General features: G+C 44.7%; 1 protein-coding gene across 9 annotated transcripts in view; it reads left to right on the top strand.

Annotated features, from left to right (window-relative positions):
• vps8 (VPS8 subunit of CORVET complex) overlaps positions 1-12,945 on the top strand; it is a 125,258-nt gene that overhangs the window by 46,707 nt on the left and 65,606 nt on the right. For 4 of the 9 annotated variants that reach the window (XM_045207395.1, XM_045207398.1, XM_045207394.1 and 1 more), the window contains 6 exons: positions 1,138-1,189; positions 1,303-1,345; positions 2,274-2,346; positions 11,762-11,977; positions 12,281-12,319; positions 12,607-12,678. In XM_045207395.1, coding sequence (XP_045063330.1) covers positions 1,138-1,189; positions 1,303-1,345; positions 2,274-2,346; positions 11,762-11,977; positions 12,281-12,319; positions 12,607-12,678 — 495 coding nt within the window. The remainder of the gene's footprint in view (positions 1-1,137; positions 1,190-1,302; positions 1,346-2,273; positions 2,347-11,761; positions 11,978-12,280; positions 12,320-12,606; positions 12,679-12,945) is intronic. The other 5 variants (XM_045207402.1, XM_045207401.1, XM_045207400.1 and 2 more) reach the window with 3 other exon arrangements.

Genomic DNA, 12,945 nt, shown 5'->3' with positions numbered 1-12,945 from the left:
TGAAAGCAAACTGATGGGGGAGGAGGAGGGCCGAGGTACATGTATTACAGGTGTCCTCTCTGGTTCTCTCTGCCTCTCTCTGGTTCTCTCTGGTTCTCTCTGCCTCTCTCTGGTTCTCTCTGCCTCTCTCTGGTTCTCTCTGGTTCTCTCTGCCTCTCTCTGCCTCTCTCTGCCTCTCTCTGGTTCTCTCTGCCTCTCTCTGGATCTCTCTGGTTCTCTCTGCCTCTCTCTGGTTCTCTCTGGTTCTCTCTGCCTCTCTCTGCCTCTCTCTGCCTCTCTCTGGTTCTCTCTGCCTCTCTCTGGATCTCTCTGGTTCTCTCTGCCTCTCTCTGGTTCTCTCTGCCTCTCTCTGGTTCTCTCTGGTTCTCTCTGCCTCTCTCTGCCTCTCTCTGCCTCTCTCTGCCTCTCTCTGGTTCTCTCTGCCTCTCTCTGGATCTCTCTGGTTCTCTCCTACTCTCTCTGCCTCTCTCTGATTCTCCCTGGTTCTCTCTGCCTCTCTCTGATTCTCCCTGGTTCTCTCTGCCTCTCTCTGGTTCTCTCTGCCTCTCTCTGGTTCTCTCTGGTTCTCTCTGGTTCTCTCTGGATCTCTCTGGTTCTCTCTGGTTCTCTCTGCCTCTCTCTGGTTCTCTCTGCCTCTCTCTGGTTCTCTCTGCCTCTCTCTGGTTCTCTCTGCCTCTCTCTGGTTCTCTCTGCCTCTCTCTGCCTCTCTCTGGTTCTCTCTGCCTCTCTCTGCCTCTCTCTGGTTCTCTCTGCCTCTCTCTGGTTCACTCTCTCTCTGGTTTTCTCTGCCTCTCTCTGCCTCTCCCTTTGGTTCTCTCTGCCTCTCTTGTTCTCTCAGCACCATTATCTACCAGCCCCGTGGGGAGTGACCCAGGCTTTGATTTGTTCGATGGACCAACTAAAACTAAAAGGAATCTAACAAAAATGAAATGAAAGAAGCCCTAAGGCTGCTGGAAAAATCATTTTGAAATATGATGAGACGATGTGTCACAAAGAATCCTGAGAAAGAAATGCTGTAATGCTATGGCTACAGCATAGGGACAAACTGTCTGTCAGGGAGAGTAGAGTTTTAAATCAAAGGAGATGTATGTACTTGAATGACCCCTGACCCCTGAAGTTTCTCTTCCTGTGTTTCAGAAACTCTTCCAGGTCATCAGCCCCCCGCTGAGAGAAGGCAAGGCCCTCACAGGTAGGAACTGGTTCCATTATTAATTGAAAACCAGCCTACATCTCCTAGAGTTGTCAGTGGGAGTAAATAACTCAGTAAATAAATAACTCAACATGTCTATTTCTGCCTGACAGATGAACAGGTGGTGATGGGTAACAAGCTGCTCGTTTATATCAGGTACTGTCACACCTATACATCCGGTCTCTCTCTCTCTCTCTCTCTCTCTCTCTCTCTCTCTCTCTCTCTCTCTGTCTCTGTCTCTGTCTCTGTCTCTGTCTCTGTCTCTATATCTCTCTGTCTCTATATCTCTCTTGTTCTCTCTCTCTCTCTCTGTCTGTCTCTCTCTCTCTCTCTCTGTCTCTATATCTCTCTGTCTCTATATCTCTCTTGTTCTCTCTCTTGTTCTCTCTCTGTCTCTCTCTCTCTGTCTCTGTCTCTCTCTCTCTGTCTCTCTCTCTCTCTCTCTCTCTCTCTCTCTCTCTCTCTCTCTCTGTCTCTCTCTCTCTCTCTCTCTCTCTCTCTCTCTCTCTCTCTCTCTCTCTCTCTCTCTCTCTCTCTCTCTCTCTCTCTCTCTCTCTCTCTCTCTCTCAATTCAATTCAATTTAAGGGCTTTATTGGCATGGGAAACGTGTGTTAACATTGCCAAAGCAAGTGAAGTAGATAGTAAACAAAAGTGAAATAAACAATAAATATTAACAGTAAACATTACACTCAGAAGTTTCAAAAGAATAAAGACATATCAAATGTCATATTATGTATATATACAGTGTTGTAACAATGTGCAAATAGTTAAAGTCTCTCTCTCTCTCTCTCTGTCTCTCTCTGTCTCTCTCTCTGTCTCTCTCTCTCTCTCTCTCTCTCTCTCTCTCTCTCTCTCTCTCTCTCTCTCTCTCTCTCTCTCTCTCTCTCTCTCTCTCTCTATATATATATATATATATATATATATATATATATATATATATATATATATATATATACTATATATATATATATATATATATATATATATATATATATATATATATATATATATATATATATATATATATATATACATATATATCCGACACACACACACAGTAATCTATTTCCTTCCTCCCCTCAGCTGCTCTCTGGCAGGCCGGGCCTATCCACTAGGAGACATCCCAGAGGACCTGGTGTCTCAAGTCAAGAACCAGGTACGTGTGTGTGTGTATCAGGGACAGATTCCTGGAATTGTTCCCCCCTCTGTGACATAACCTCTACATCCCCCATGTTGCTGTAAGGAGTGTATTAATAACTCCTCACTCCTCTCCCAGCAGGGTATTTCCTCTCTCTGTACTTCAAAGGACTGATTAGGGTGGTGGAGGGACCTTGGGGGCCTGGGGGGGCCTGGGGGGACCTGGGGGGGGACATTGGAAGGACATTGGACACTCACAGTGCTTCACGATTCCTATTCAGTAAAGCCAGTTAAATGGTTTTAGAGAGAGGCAGAACTGACTAGCCTGTTTGTCCCTATCAGAGAAGCATTTAGTGGGAGACATGTTGCTGCTGTGGGAATTATGCTCATGCTCAGGCTTTGGGAATGCTGTTGTGATGGTGTGGGTGTATCAAAATCAAATCAAATCAAATTTTATTGGCCACATGCGCCGAATACAACAGGTGCAGACATTACAGTGAAATGCTTACTTACAGCCCTTAACCAGCAGTGCATTTATTTTTAACAAAAAAGTAAAAATAAAACAACAACAAAAAAAGTGTTGAGAAAAAAAGAGCAGAAGTAAAATAAAATAACAGTAGGGAGGCGATATATACAGGGGGTACATATAGCCTCCCTACTGTTATTTTATTTTACTTCTGCTCTTTTTTTCTCAACACTTTTTTTGTTGTTGTTTTATTTTTACTTTGTATGAGTGGGTTTGTGTGAGAGTGTGTGAGAAACCGTGGCCGGTTGCTTTGGCCAAGTCTGCAGAGTGAACCAGTACAGCTGTGTGTGTGTGTGTGTGTGTGTGTGGGGGGGGTTATTGTTACTGTGATGCTGAGTGAGTGTAATAGCCTATGTATTGTCTGTGTGTGTGATCATATGCATGTATTTGATGTGTGTGTGGTGTTTGATGTGCTGTATTGTATAATGAAGTCTGGTCAGGGTGAATTGGAGAACATGTTCAAAGGGAGACAGAGGTTTGATCTCTGAGACTCTGTCCTCCTCCCCCTCTATCTCACCCCTCTCTCCTCTCCTTCCCTTCATCACTCTCTTCAATCCTCTGCTCTCTTCCCCTCCTCCTCTCCTCTCTTCCCCCTCTCCTTTCCTCTCCTCTCCTCCCTCTCTCCTCTCCCTCCTCCCTCTTTGTCTTTGATAGGAACAGTCATCATCCAGAATGATGAGGCAGAGGTCTGGATGAGGGAGGGAGGAGGAGGCTGTGCACCTGTTCAACTCTCCCCCTCCTCACCCCCTCATCACCTCCCCTCTCCTCTCCTCTTTAGCTTTGAAGCCCCCCTCTCTCCCTCATCTATGTCCCAAATCTCTCTCTCTCACACACACACACACACTCTAAATGGCCTCTCAATAATGTAGTGATTGCAGAGAGGGAGTTGTATAGTGTTCTGTTTGAATGGGAGGATAATGGGCCATATTCTTTTATGTTCTCTCTCTCTCTCTCTCTCTCTCTCTCTCTCTCTCTCTCTCTCTCTCTCTCTCTCTCTCTCTCTCTCTCTCTCTCTCTCTCTCTCTCTCTCTCTCTCTCTCTCTCTCTCTCTCTCTCTCTCTCTCTCTCTCTCTCTCTCTCTCTCTCTCTCTCTCTCTGTCTCTCTCTCTCTCTCTCTCTCTCTCTCAAATTTCAATTTCAATTTAAGGGCTTTATTGGCATGGGAAACGTGTGTTAACATTGCCAAAGCAAGTGAAGTAGATAGTAAACAAAAGTGAAATAAACAATAAATATTAACAGTAAACATTACACTCAGAAGTTTCAAAAGAATAAAGACATTTCAAATGTCATATTATGTATATATACAGTGTTGTAACAATGTGCAAATAGTTAAAGTACAAATGGGAAAATAAATAAACATAAATATGGGTTGTATTTACAATGGTGTTTGTTCTTCACTGGTTGCCCTTTTTCTTGTGGCAACAGGTCACAAATCTTGCAGCTGTGATGGCACACTGGTTTTTCACCCAGTAGATAAGGGAGTTTATCAAAATTGGGTTTGTTTTCGAATTCTTTGTGGATCGCTGTAATCTGAGGGAAATATGTGTCTCTAATATGGTCATACATTTGGCAGGACGTTAGGAAGTGCAGCTCAGTTTCCACCTCATTTTGTGGGCAGTGTGCACATAGCCTGTCTTCTCTTGAGAGCCAGGTCTGCCTACGGCGGCCTTTCTCAATAGCAAGGCTATGCTCACTGAGTCTGTACATAGTCAAAGCTTTCCTTAAGTTTGGGTCAGTCACAGTGGTCAAGTATTCTGCCACTGTGTACTCTCTGTTTAGGGCCAAATAGCATTCTAGTTTGCTCTGTTTTTTTGTTTGTTCTTTCCAATGTGTCAAGTAATTCTCTTTTTGTTTTCTCATGATTTGGTTGGGTCTAGTTGTGTTGTTGTTGTTGTCCTGGGGCTGTGTTGGGTCTGTTTGTGTTTGTGAACAGAGCCCCAGGACAAGCTTACTTAGGGGACTCTACTCCAAGTTCATCTCTCTGTAGGTGATGGCTTTGTTATGGAAGGTTTGGGAATCGCTTCCTTTTAAGTGGTTATAGAATTTAACGGCTCTTTTCTGGATTTTGATAATTAGCGGGTATTGGCCTAATTCTGCTCTGCATGCATTATTTGGTGTTTTACGTTGTACACGGAGGATGTTTTTGCAGAATTCTGCATGCAGAGTCTCAATTTGGTGTTTGTCCCATTTTGTGAATTCTTGGTTGGTGAGCGGACCCCCAGACCTCAGAACCATAAAGGGCAATGGGTTCTATAACTGATTCAAGTATTTTTAGCCAGATCCTAATTGGTATGTCAAATTTTATGTTCCTTTTGATGGCATAGAAGGCCCTTCTTGCCTTGTCTCTCAGATCGTTCACAGCTTTGTGGAAGTTACCTGTGGCGCTGATGTTTAGGCCGAGGTATGTATAGTTTTTTGTGTGCTCTAGGGCAACAGTGTCTAGATGGAATTTGTATTTGTGGTCCTGGCAACTGGACCTTTTTTGGAACACCATTATTTTTGTCTTACTGAGATTTACTGTCAGGGCCCAGGTCTGACAGAATCTGTGCAGAAGATCTAGGTGCTGCTGTAGGCCCTCCTTGGTTGGTGACAGAAGCACCAGATCGTCAGCAAACAGAAGACATTTGACTTCAGATTCTAGTAGGGTGAGGCCGGGTGCTGCAGACTGTTCTAGTGCCCTCGCCAATTCGTTGATATATATGTTGAAGAGGGTGGGGCTTAAACTGCATCCCTGTCTCACCCCACGGCCCTGTGGAAAGAAATGTGTGTGTTTTTTGCCAATTTTAACCGCACACTTGTTGTTTGTGTACATGGATTTTATAATGTCGTATGTTTTTCCCCCAACCCCACTTTCCATCAATTTGTATAGCAGACCCTCATGCCAAATTGAGTCAAAAGCTTTTTGAAATCAACAAAGCATGAGAAGACTTTGCCTTTGTTTTGGTTTGTTTGTTTGTCAATTAGGGTGTGCAGGGTGAATACGTGGTCTGTCGTGCGGTAATTTGGTAAAAGCCAATTTGACATTTGCTCAGTACATTGTTTTCACTGAGGAAATGAACTAGTCTGCTGTTAATGATAATGCAGAGGATTTTCCCAAGGTTGCTGTTGACGCATATCCCACGGTAGTTATTGGGGTCAAATTTGTCTCCACTTTTGTGGATTGGGGTGATCAGTCCTTGGTTCCAGATGTTGGGGAAGATGCCAGAGCTAAGGATGATGTTAAAGAGTTTAAGTATAGCTAATTGAAATTTGTGGTCTGTATATTTTATCATTTCATTGAGGATACCATCAACACCACAGGACTTTTTGGGTTGGAGGGTTTTGTATTTTGTCCTGTAGTTCATTCAATGTAATTGGAGAATCCAGTGGGTTCTGGTAGTCTTTAATAGTTGATTCTAAGATTTGCATTTGATCATGTATATTTTTTTTGCTGTTTGTTCTCTGTTATAGGGCCAAAAAGATTGGAGAAGTGGTTTACCCATACATCTCCGTTTTGGATAGATAGCTCTTCGTGTTGTTGTTTGTTTAGTGTTTTCCAATTTTCCCAGAAGTGGTTAGAGTCTATGGATTCTTCAATTACATTGAGCTGATTTCTGACATGCTGTTCCTTCTTTTTCCGTAGTGTATTTCTGTATTGTTTTAGTGATTCACCATAGTGAAGGCGTAGGCTCAGGTTTTCTGGGTCTCTATGTTTTTGGTTGGATAGGTTTCTCAATTTCTTTCTTAGGTTTTTGCATTCTTCATCAAACCATTTATCACTGTTATTACTTTTCTTTGGTTTTCTGTTAGAGATTTTTAGATTTGATAGGGAAGCTGAGAGGTCAAATATACTGTTTAGGTTTTCTACTGCCAAGTTTACACCTTCACTATTACAGTGGAACGTTTTGTCCAGGAAGTTGTCTAGAATGGATTGAATTTGTTGTTTCCTAATTGTTTTTGGTAGGTTTCAACACTACTTTCCTTCCATCTATAGCATTTCTTAATATTATTCAGTTCTTTTGGCTTTGATGCCTCATGATTGAGTATTGCTCTGTTCAAGTAGACTGTGATTTTGCTGTGGTCTGATAGGGGTGTCAGTGGGCTGACTGTGAACGCTCTGAGAGACTCTGGGTTGAGGTCAGTGATAAAGTAGTCTACAGTACTACTGCCAAGAGATGAGCTATAGGTGTACCTACCATAGGAGTCCCCTCGAAGCCTACCATTGACTATGTACATACCCAGTGTGCGACAGAGCTGCAGGAGTCGTGACCCATTTTTGTTGGTTATGTTGTCGTAGTTGTGCCTAGGGGGCATATGGGGAGGGAATGCTGCCACCTCCAGGTAGGTGTTTGTCCCCCTGTGTGCTGAGGGTGTCAGGTTCTTGTCCAGTTCTGGCATTTAGGTCGCCACAGACTAGTACATGTCCCTGGGTCTGGAAATTATTGATTTCCCCCTCCAGGATGGAGAAACTGTCTTCATTAAAGTATGGGGATTCTAGTGGGGGATATAGGTAGCACACAGGAGGACATTTTTCTCAGTTGAGATAATTTCCTTTTGAATTTCTAACCAAATGTAAAATGTTCCTGTTTTGATTAATTTAATAGAGTGAGTTAGGTCTGCTCTATACCAAATTAGCATACCCCCTGAGTCCCTTCCCTGTTTCACACCTGGTAGTTTGGTGGATGGGACTACCAGCTCTCTGTAACCTAGAGGGCAACCAGTGGGTCCGTCTCCTCTATACCATGTTTCTTGTAGGATGACAATGTCTGTATTTCCGATTTCTTTGGTGAAGTCCAGATTCCTGCTCTTTAGGCCAAAGGCAGATGACCTCAGGCCTTGGATATTCCAGGATGAAATAGTGAAGGCTTTGTGTTCCATAAAGTGTCTAATGTTGTTGGTTGTGTGGTTTGGCCTCAGGCCAGTAATTGTGAGCAGAGCCTGCTGAGCATCTGGTACATGCCATTGGCTTGGGCTAGTGTAAGAGTGGGTGTTGGGCCTGTTTGCCTGCTCACGGCCTGGGCGTATGTGTGACTTTCATGTTGAGGCCCTCTTTGTGGGAGTGGGGGGCTTGGGGTGGGTAGGAGGGGCATGGGTCTGATCTGAGGGGGCCTAAATGGGGTGTGGGCATGGTTGACTTGGGGGGAGTTAATTGGTTGGGGGTGGGGGGTGTAGATGTGGTTGATGGTGCTGTGGTCTGGATGTAGGTCCTCTCTGCGGGGGTCCTCTATGTAAAAATAAAAATAAATTCTTAGCATCCTACAGACTTGGGTTAATCCTTCTCAAGGCACATCGACAGATTTCACCTAGTCGCTCGGTTGTCTCTCTAGCTACTGCTGTAGGTCCTGGGGTCCCGCAGGTCTGGGGACCCCCTGGGGGTCCCCAGGTCTGGGAGAGTGTCTCGCTGGTCTGGGCGGGGTGTCTGTTGATCTGTTGCTCCTGTGTGAGGTGTTGGGTCTGCGGTTGAGGGCGATATCCTTTAGGGTCCGGGCGAAGGTGGGCACTGCTGCCTTGTATAGGTGGACCTGGTCGTAAAGGCTGTTCACGTCCAGGGTGGAGTGGTGGGCCAGGAAGACATTTGGTTTTGATGCACAGTCACGGGAAATACTTGCGTTTACCCGCTGTATGGTAGCAGGGTGGAAGTCTTTTCGTGGTAACAGGGTTGAGATAACCACTTGTGCGTTGGGGAAAGTAGAAGAAGCTTTTCTATCACGCCCTTGAGTGATGTGGCCACCCTTTCCTGCTGTGTTCTCAGGTCGTTTGTGCCTGTGTGTATTATTATGTGGCTGGGTGATCCTAGTCGGTCCTTAGACAGAAGGTCTAGGGCGCGCTGGGTATTTGGACACCAGAGTTTAGACACTGTGTGTTTTGGAAAAAGTTTATTTTCTTGTATGTATTTCCCGTTTGAGTCCATAAGGAGTACAATCTGTGGCTTGTGTATGTCCTCAGTGGGGTCGTCATGAGGGCTATCAGGGTGTCTGACTGGGGGGTTGCTCAGAGGGGTTGGGGTCCCCAGGGCTTGGGGTTCTTCATTTGTTTGTCTGGGTGTGATGTCGAGGCTATGGTCAGGGTCTAGGGTGTACTGTTCTGCTGCGGTGTCGAGACTTTGGCCAGGATCTGAGGTGGGCTGTTCTCTAATGGGTTGTTCAATGTCACCCGTCATCGTTCTCACCTTCTCCTCCAGCACTCTGATCCTCTCCTCTAGTGCTCTGTTCTTCTCCTGCTCCTGCTCTTTCTCCTGTTGATGTTGTCTCACCACAGTCCAGAGTGCAGACATGTCTCTCTCCACCTGCAGCTCTCCAGGTCTAGTTAAGGGGGTGTTGTTGTGCTGGACTGTTGTCTGGGTCTGTGCTGACTGGAGTGTGTTCACCTGCTGTTCCAGCTCCACCTGCCTTACCTCCAGCTGGGTGAATTTATCCTTCATTTCAATGAGGGAGTAGTACTCTGTGCTGGGAAGTTGAGTTTCTGCTTGGGGTTGCTCTGTGGGGTTATTTAATGAAGAGGTCTGGTCTGACCCGCTCGGGGTAGGGGTATCTTTCTCAAGGGACAGCTTCTCCTGCTGAGCTATTTCTTTGATTAGGTGAAAGTCCAGCTGGAACTGTTTGGTGTTGCCTTGAACCAAAACGGTTCCAGATTTATAGAGATTAATATTAGACGACTCAGAGTCCTCGTTGTCCAGTATCCTGAGTTTCCACCCGTCGCTTAACACCCCCTCTTAACAGAGGGGGTAGTGTGCTAGTATAGCACTGTGCCATGCCAGGGGATGGTCTGTGTGGAAGATAAGGTTGCTTATGTTCCCATTTTTATACAAATCAGCAAAAAGTGTCTCGTGCTTCCCCAAAAGAAGTTTCAATTTGTACTCTTTTCGTGTCTTGTCGTTTTTTACATTCAGAGGGTACTGTATTTTAATGACCTCTGAACAGTGGGGGGGTGCTTCTAAGGCCTCTTCTAAGGCCTCTAGTTGGGGTAGACTGTACGACTCTCCTGCCATTGTTGGGCTCTCTCTCTCTCTAAATGGCCTCTCAATAATGTAGTGATTGCAGAGAGGGAGGTGTATTATGTTCTGTCTGAATGGGAGGATAATGGGCCATATTATTTTATGTTCTCTCTCTCTCTTTCTGTTTCTCTATCTGTTTCTCTCTCTCTGTTTCTCTATATGTTTCTCTCTCTCTGTTTCTCTCTCTCTCTCTGTTTCTCTCTCTCTCTCTGTTTCTCTCTCTCTGTTTCTCTCTCTATCTGTTTCTCTCTATCTGTTTCTCTCTATCTGTTTATCTATCTCTCTGTTTCTCTCTCTCTCTGTTTCTCTCTCTCTGTTTCTCTCTCTCTGTTTCTCTCTCTCTGTTTCTCTCTCTCTGTTTCTCTCTCTCTCTCTCTCTCTCTCTCTCCCTCTCTTCTGTTAATATCTTCTCTCTGTTTCTCTCTCTGTTTCTCTCTCTTCTCTCTCTGTTTCTCTCTCTGTTTCTCTATCTCTCTCTGTTTCTCTCTGTTTCTCTCTCTCTGTTTCTCTCTCTCTGTTTCTCTCTCTCTGTTTCTCTCTCTCTGTTTCTCTCTCTGTTTCTCTATCTCTCTCTGTTTCTCTCTCTGTTTCTCTATCTCTCTCTGTTTCTCTCTCTCTGTTTCTCTCTGTTTCTCTCTCTGTTTCTCTCTCTGTTTCTCTCTCTCTGTTTCTCTCTCTGTTTCTCTATCTCTCTCTGTTTCTCTCTCTGTTTCTCTATCTCTCTCTGTTTCTCTCTCTCTGTTTCTCTCTCTCTCTGTTTCTCTCTCTCTGTTTCTCTCTGTTTCTCTCTCTGTTTCTCTCTCTCTGTTTCTCTCTCTCTGTTTCTCTCTCTCTGTTTCTCTCTCTGTTTCTCTCTCTGTCTCTCTATCTGTTTCTCTCTCTCTCTGTTTCTCTCTCTGTTTCTCTCTCTGTTTCTCTCTCTCTGTTTCTCGCTCTCTGTTTCTCGCTCTCTGTTTCTCTATCTCTCTCTGTTTCTCTATCTCTCTCTGTTTCTCTCTCTATCTGTTTCTCTCTGTTTCTCTCTCTCTGTTTCTCTATCTCTCTGTTTCTCTCTCTCTGTTTCTCTCTCTGTCTCTCTATCTGTTTCTCTCTCTCTCTCTGTTTCTCTCTGTTTCTTTCTCTGTTTCTCTGTTTCTTGCTCTCTGTTTCTCTATCTCTCTCTGTTTCTCTCTCTATCTGTTTCTCTCTCTATCTGTTTCTCTCTCTCTCTGTTTCTCTCTCTATCTGTTTCTCTCTCTATCTGTTTCTCTCTCTGTTTCTCTATCTCTCCCTGTTTCTCTCTCTGTTTCTCTCTCTCTCTGTTTCTCTCTCTCTCTCTCTCGCTCTCTCTCTCTCTCTCTCTCTCTCTCTCTCTCTCTCTCTCTCTCTCTCTCTCTCTCTCTCTCTCTCTCTCTCTCTCTCTCTCTCTCTCTCTCTCTCTCTCTCTCTCTCTCTCTCTAAATGGCCTCTCAATAATGTAGTGATTGCAGAGAGGGAGTTGTATTGTGTTCTGTCTGAATGGGAGGATAATGGGCCATATTCTTTTATGTTCTCTCTCTCTCTGCATGTTTATATCTGGGATGCCATGGCAACCACACAGGTTAGGATGAGAGGGTAGTGTGTGTGTGTGTGGTATCCATGGAAACCAGGTCCCATGTGACGATGTGGTGGTTTTTCACACAGATGTCAGATCAATGTTACGTGATGTTGTTTTTGATGATGTGATGAACTTTAACATAGCACTAACCTCTGGTGTCTGTGTGTCTGTTTGTGTTTGTCTCTGTGTGTGTGTGTGTGTGTGTGTTTTTTTTCTGTGTTGTGTGTGTGTGTGTGTGTTTTCCTGTGTGTTGTGGTGTGTGTGTGTGTTGTGTGTGTGTGTGTGTGTGTGTGTGTGTGTGTGTGTGTGTGTGTGTGTGTGTGTGTGTGTGTGTGTGTGTGTGTGTGTGTGTGTTCCAGGTGTTTGAGTTCCTTACCAGGCTCCACTCTGCGGAGGCGGGCCAGAAGGAGGAGTTATACCCCTACATCAGAACACTGCTACACTTTGACACCCGAGAGTTCCTCAACGTCCTCGCCCTGGTGAGCCAAGTCTGGGAAACACAACAGGAAATACCACAGAAAACTACAACCACACCTCAGAGAACTACAAGTAGAACTCCACCAACACAGGGAGAGGTAGAAGCCTAGCAGAGGTCTTACTTAGCCTACGAGGCAGCCAATCAATCAACCAATCAATCAATTAATCAATTTATTGATATGACCTATGAGGATCCAGCACACAACCATTTTTTAAGAATTGTTTTTGAGGGAGCACTGAGCACTGAGTCTATTATTTCAATCTATCAATCACGCCATCAATCCACCAGTCAACAGTCAATCGGTGGGTCAATACAATCAATCTGTCATTCAATCAATGATCACCCACTGACTCGATCAGTCAGTCAGTTAATCAGTTAATCAGTTGTACCAATCGTTCAGGTATCTACAAGTCTACAGACACACCTGGTCAGTCAACATGTAAGTAGGAGTCAATATGACACTTGGTTTCTCTTTCCACACTGCACATCCAGTAGTTGTGTCAAATCACTCACACCTCACAGACTGTCAAAATATCTTCATTTCACGTTCTGATCACGCAATTTGACAGCCTCTTTTTTTAAAGTCAAGCGCTTTGTGTTTGTGTGCATATGTGGGTCCGGCGGGGGGTAACAGTCCCAGCATATGCTGTCTAGTTGTCCTCATGGAGCTGCCCTCATGGTTTCTTCTTTTATTTCCACATTCTGTCTGTTCTCCCTCCTCCTCAGACGTTCCAGGACTTTAAGAATGACAAGCAGGCTCTGGAGTACCAGCAGAGGATTGTAGACATTTTACTAAAGGTAGAGTACTTCATCTCTCCCTCTCTCTCCCTCTCTCCCTCTCTCTCTTTCTCTCTCTCTCGCTCTCTCTCTCTCTCCTCTTCCTTTTAATGTCTTAACTGTCTGTCCTCTCATGTCTTGTAAATCTTTTTCTCACTGAACTTCTGACCTCTGTCTCTCTCTCTCCCCCTCTCTCTCTCTCTCTCTCTCTCTCTCTCTCTCTCTCTCTCTCTCTCTCTCTCTCCCTCCCTCTCTTCCTATTTCTATCTGTTCTGTTCTGACCTTTGT

This window comes from Coregonus clupeaformis, chromosome 24 (assembly GCF_020615455.1).
Source record: "Coregonus clupeaformis isolate EN_2021a chromosome 24, ASM2061545v1, whole genome shotgun sequence".
Classification (NCBI taxonomy): Eukaryota; Metazoa; Chordata; class Actinopteri; order Salmoniformes; family Salmonidae; genus Coregonus; species Coregonus clupeaformis.
Note: the sequence above shows the minus strand (reverse complement) of the source record. Positions and strands in the feature narration are given on the sequence as shown.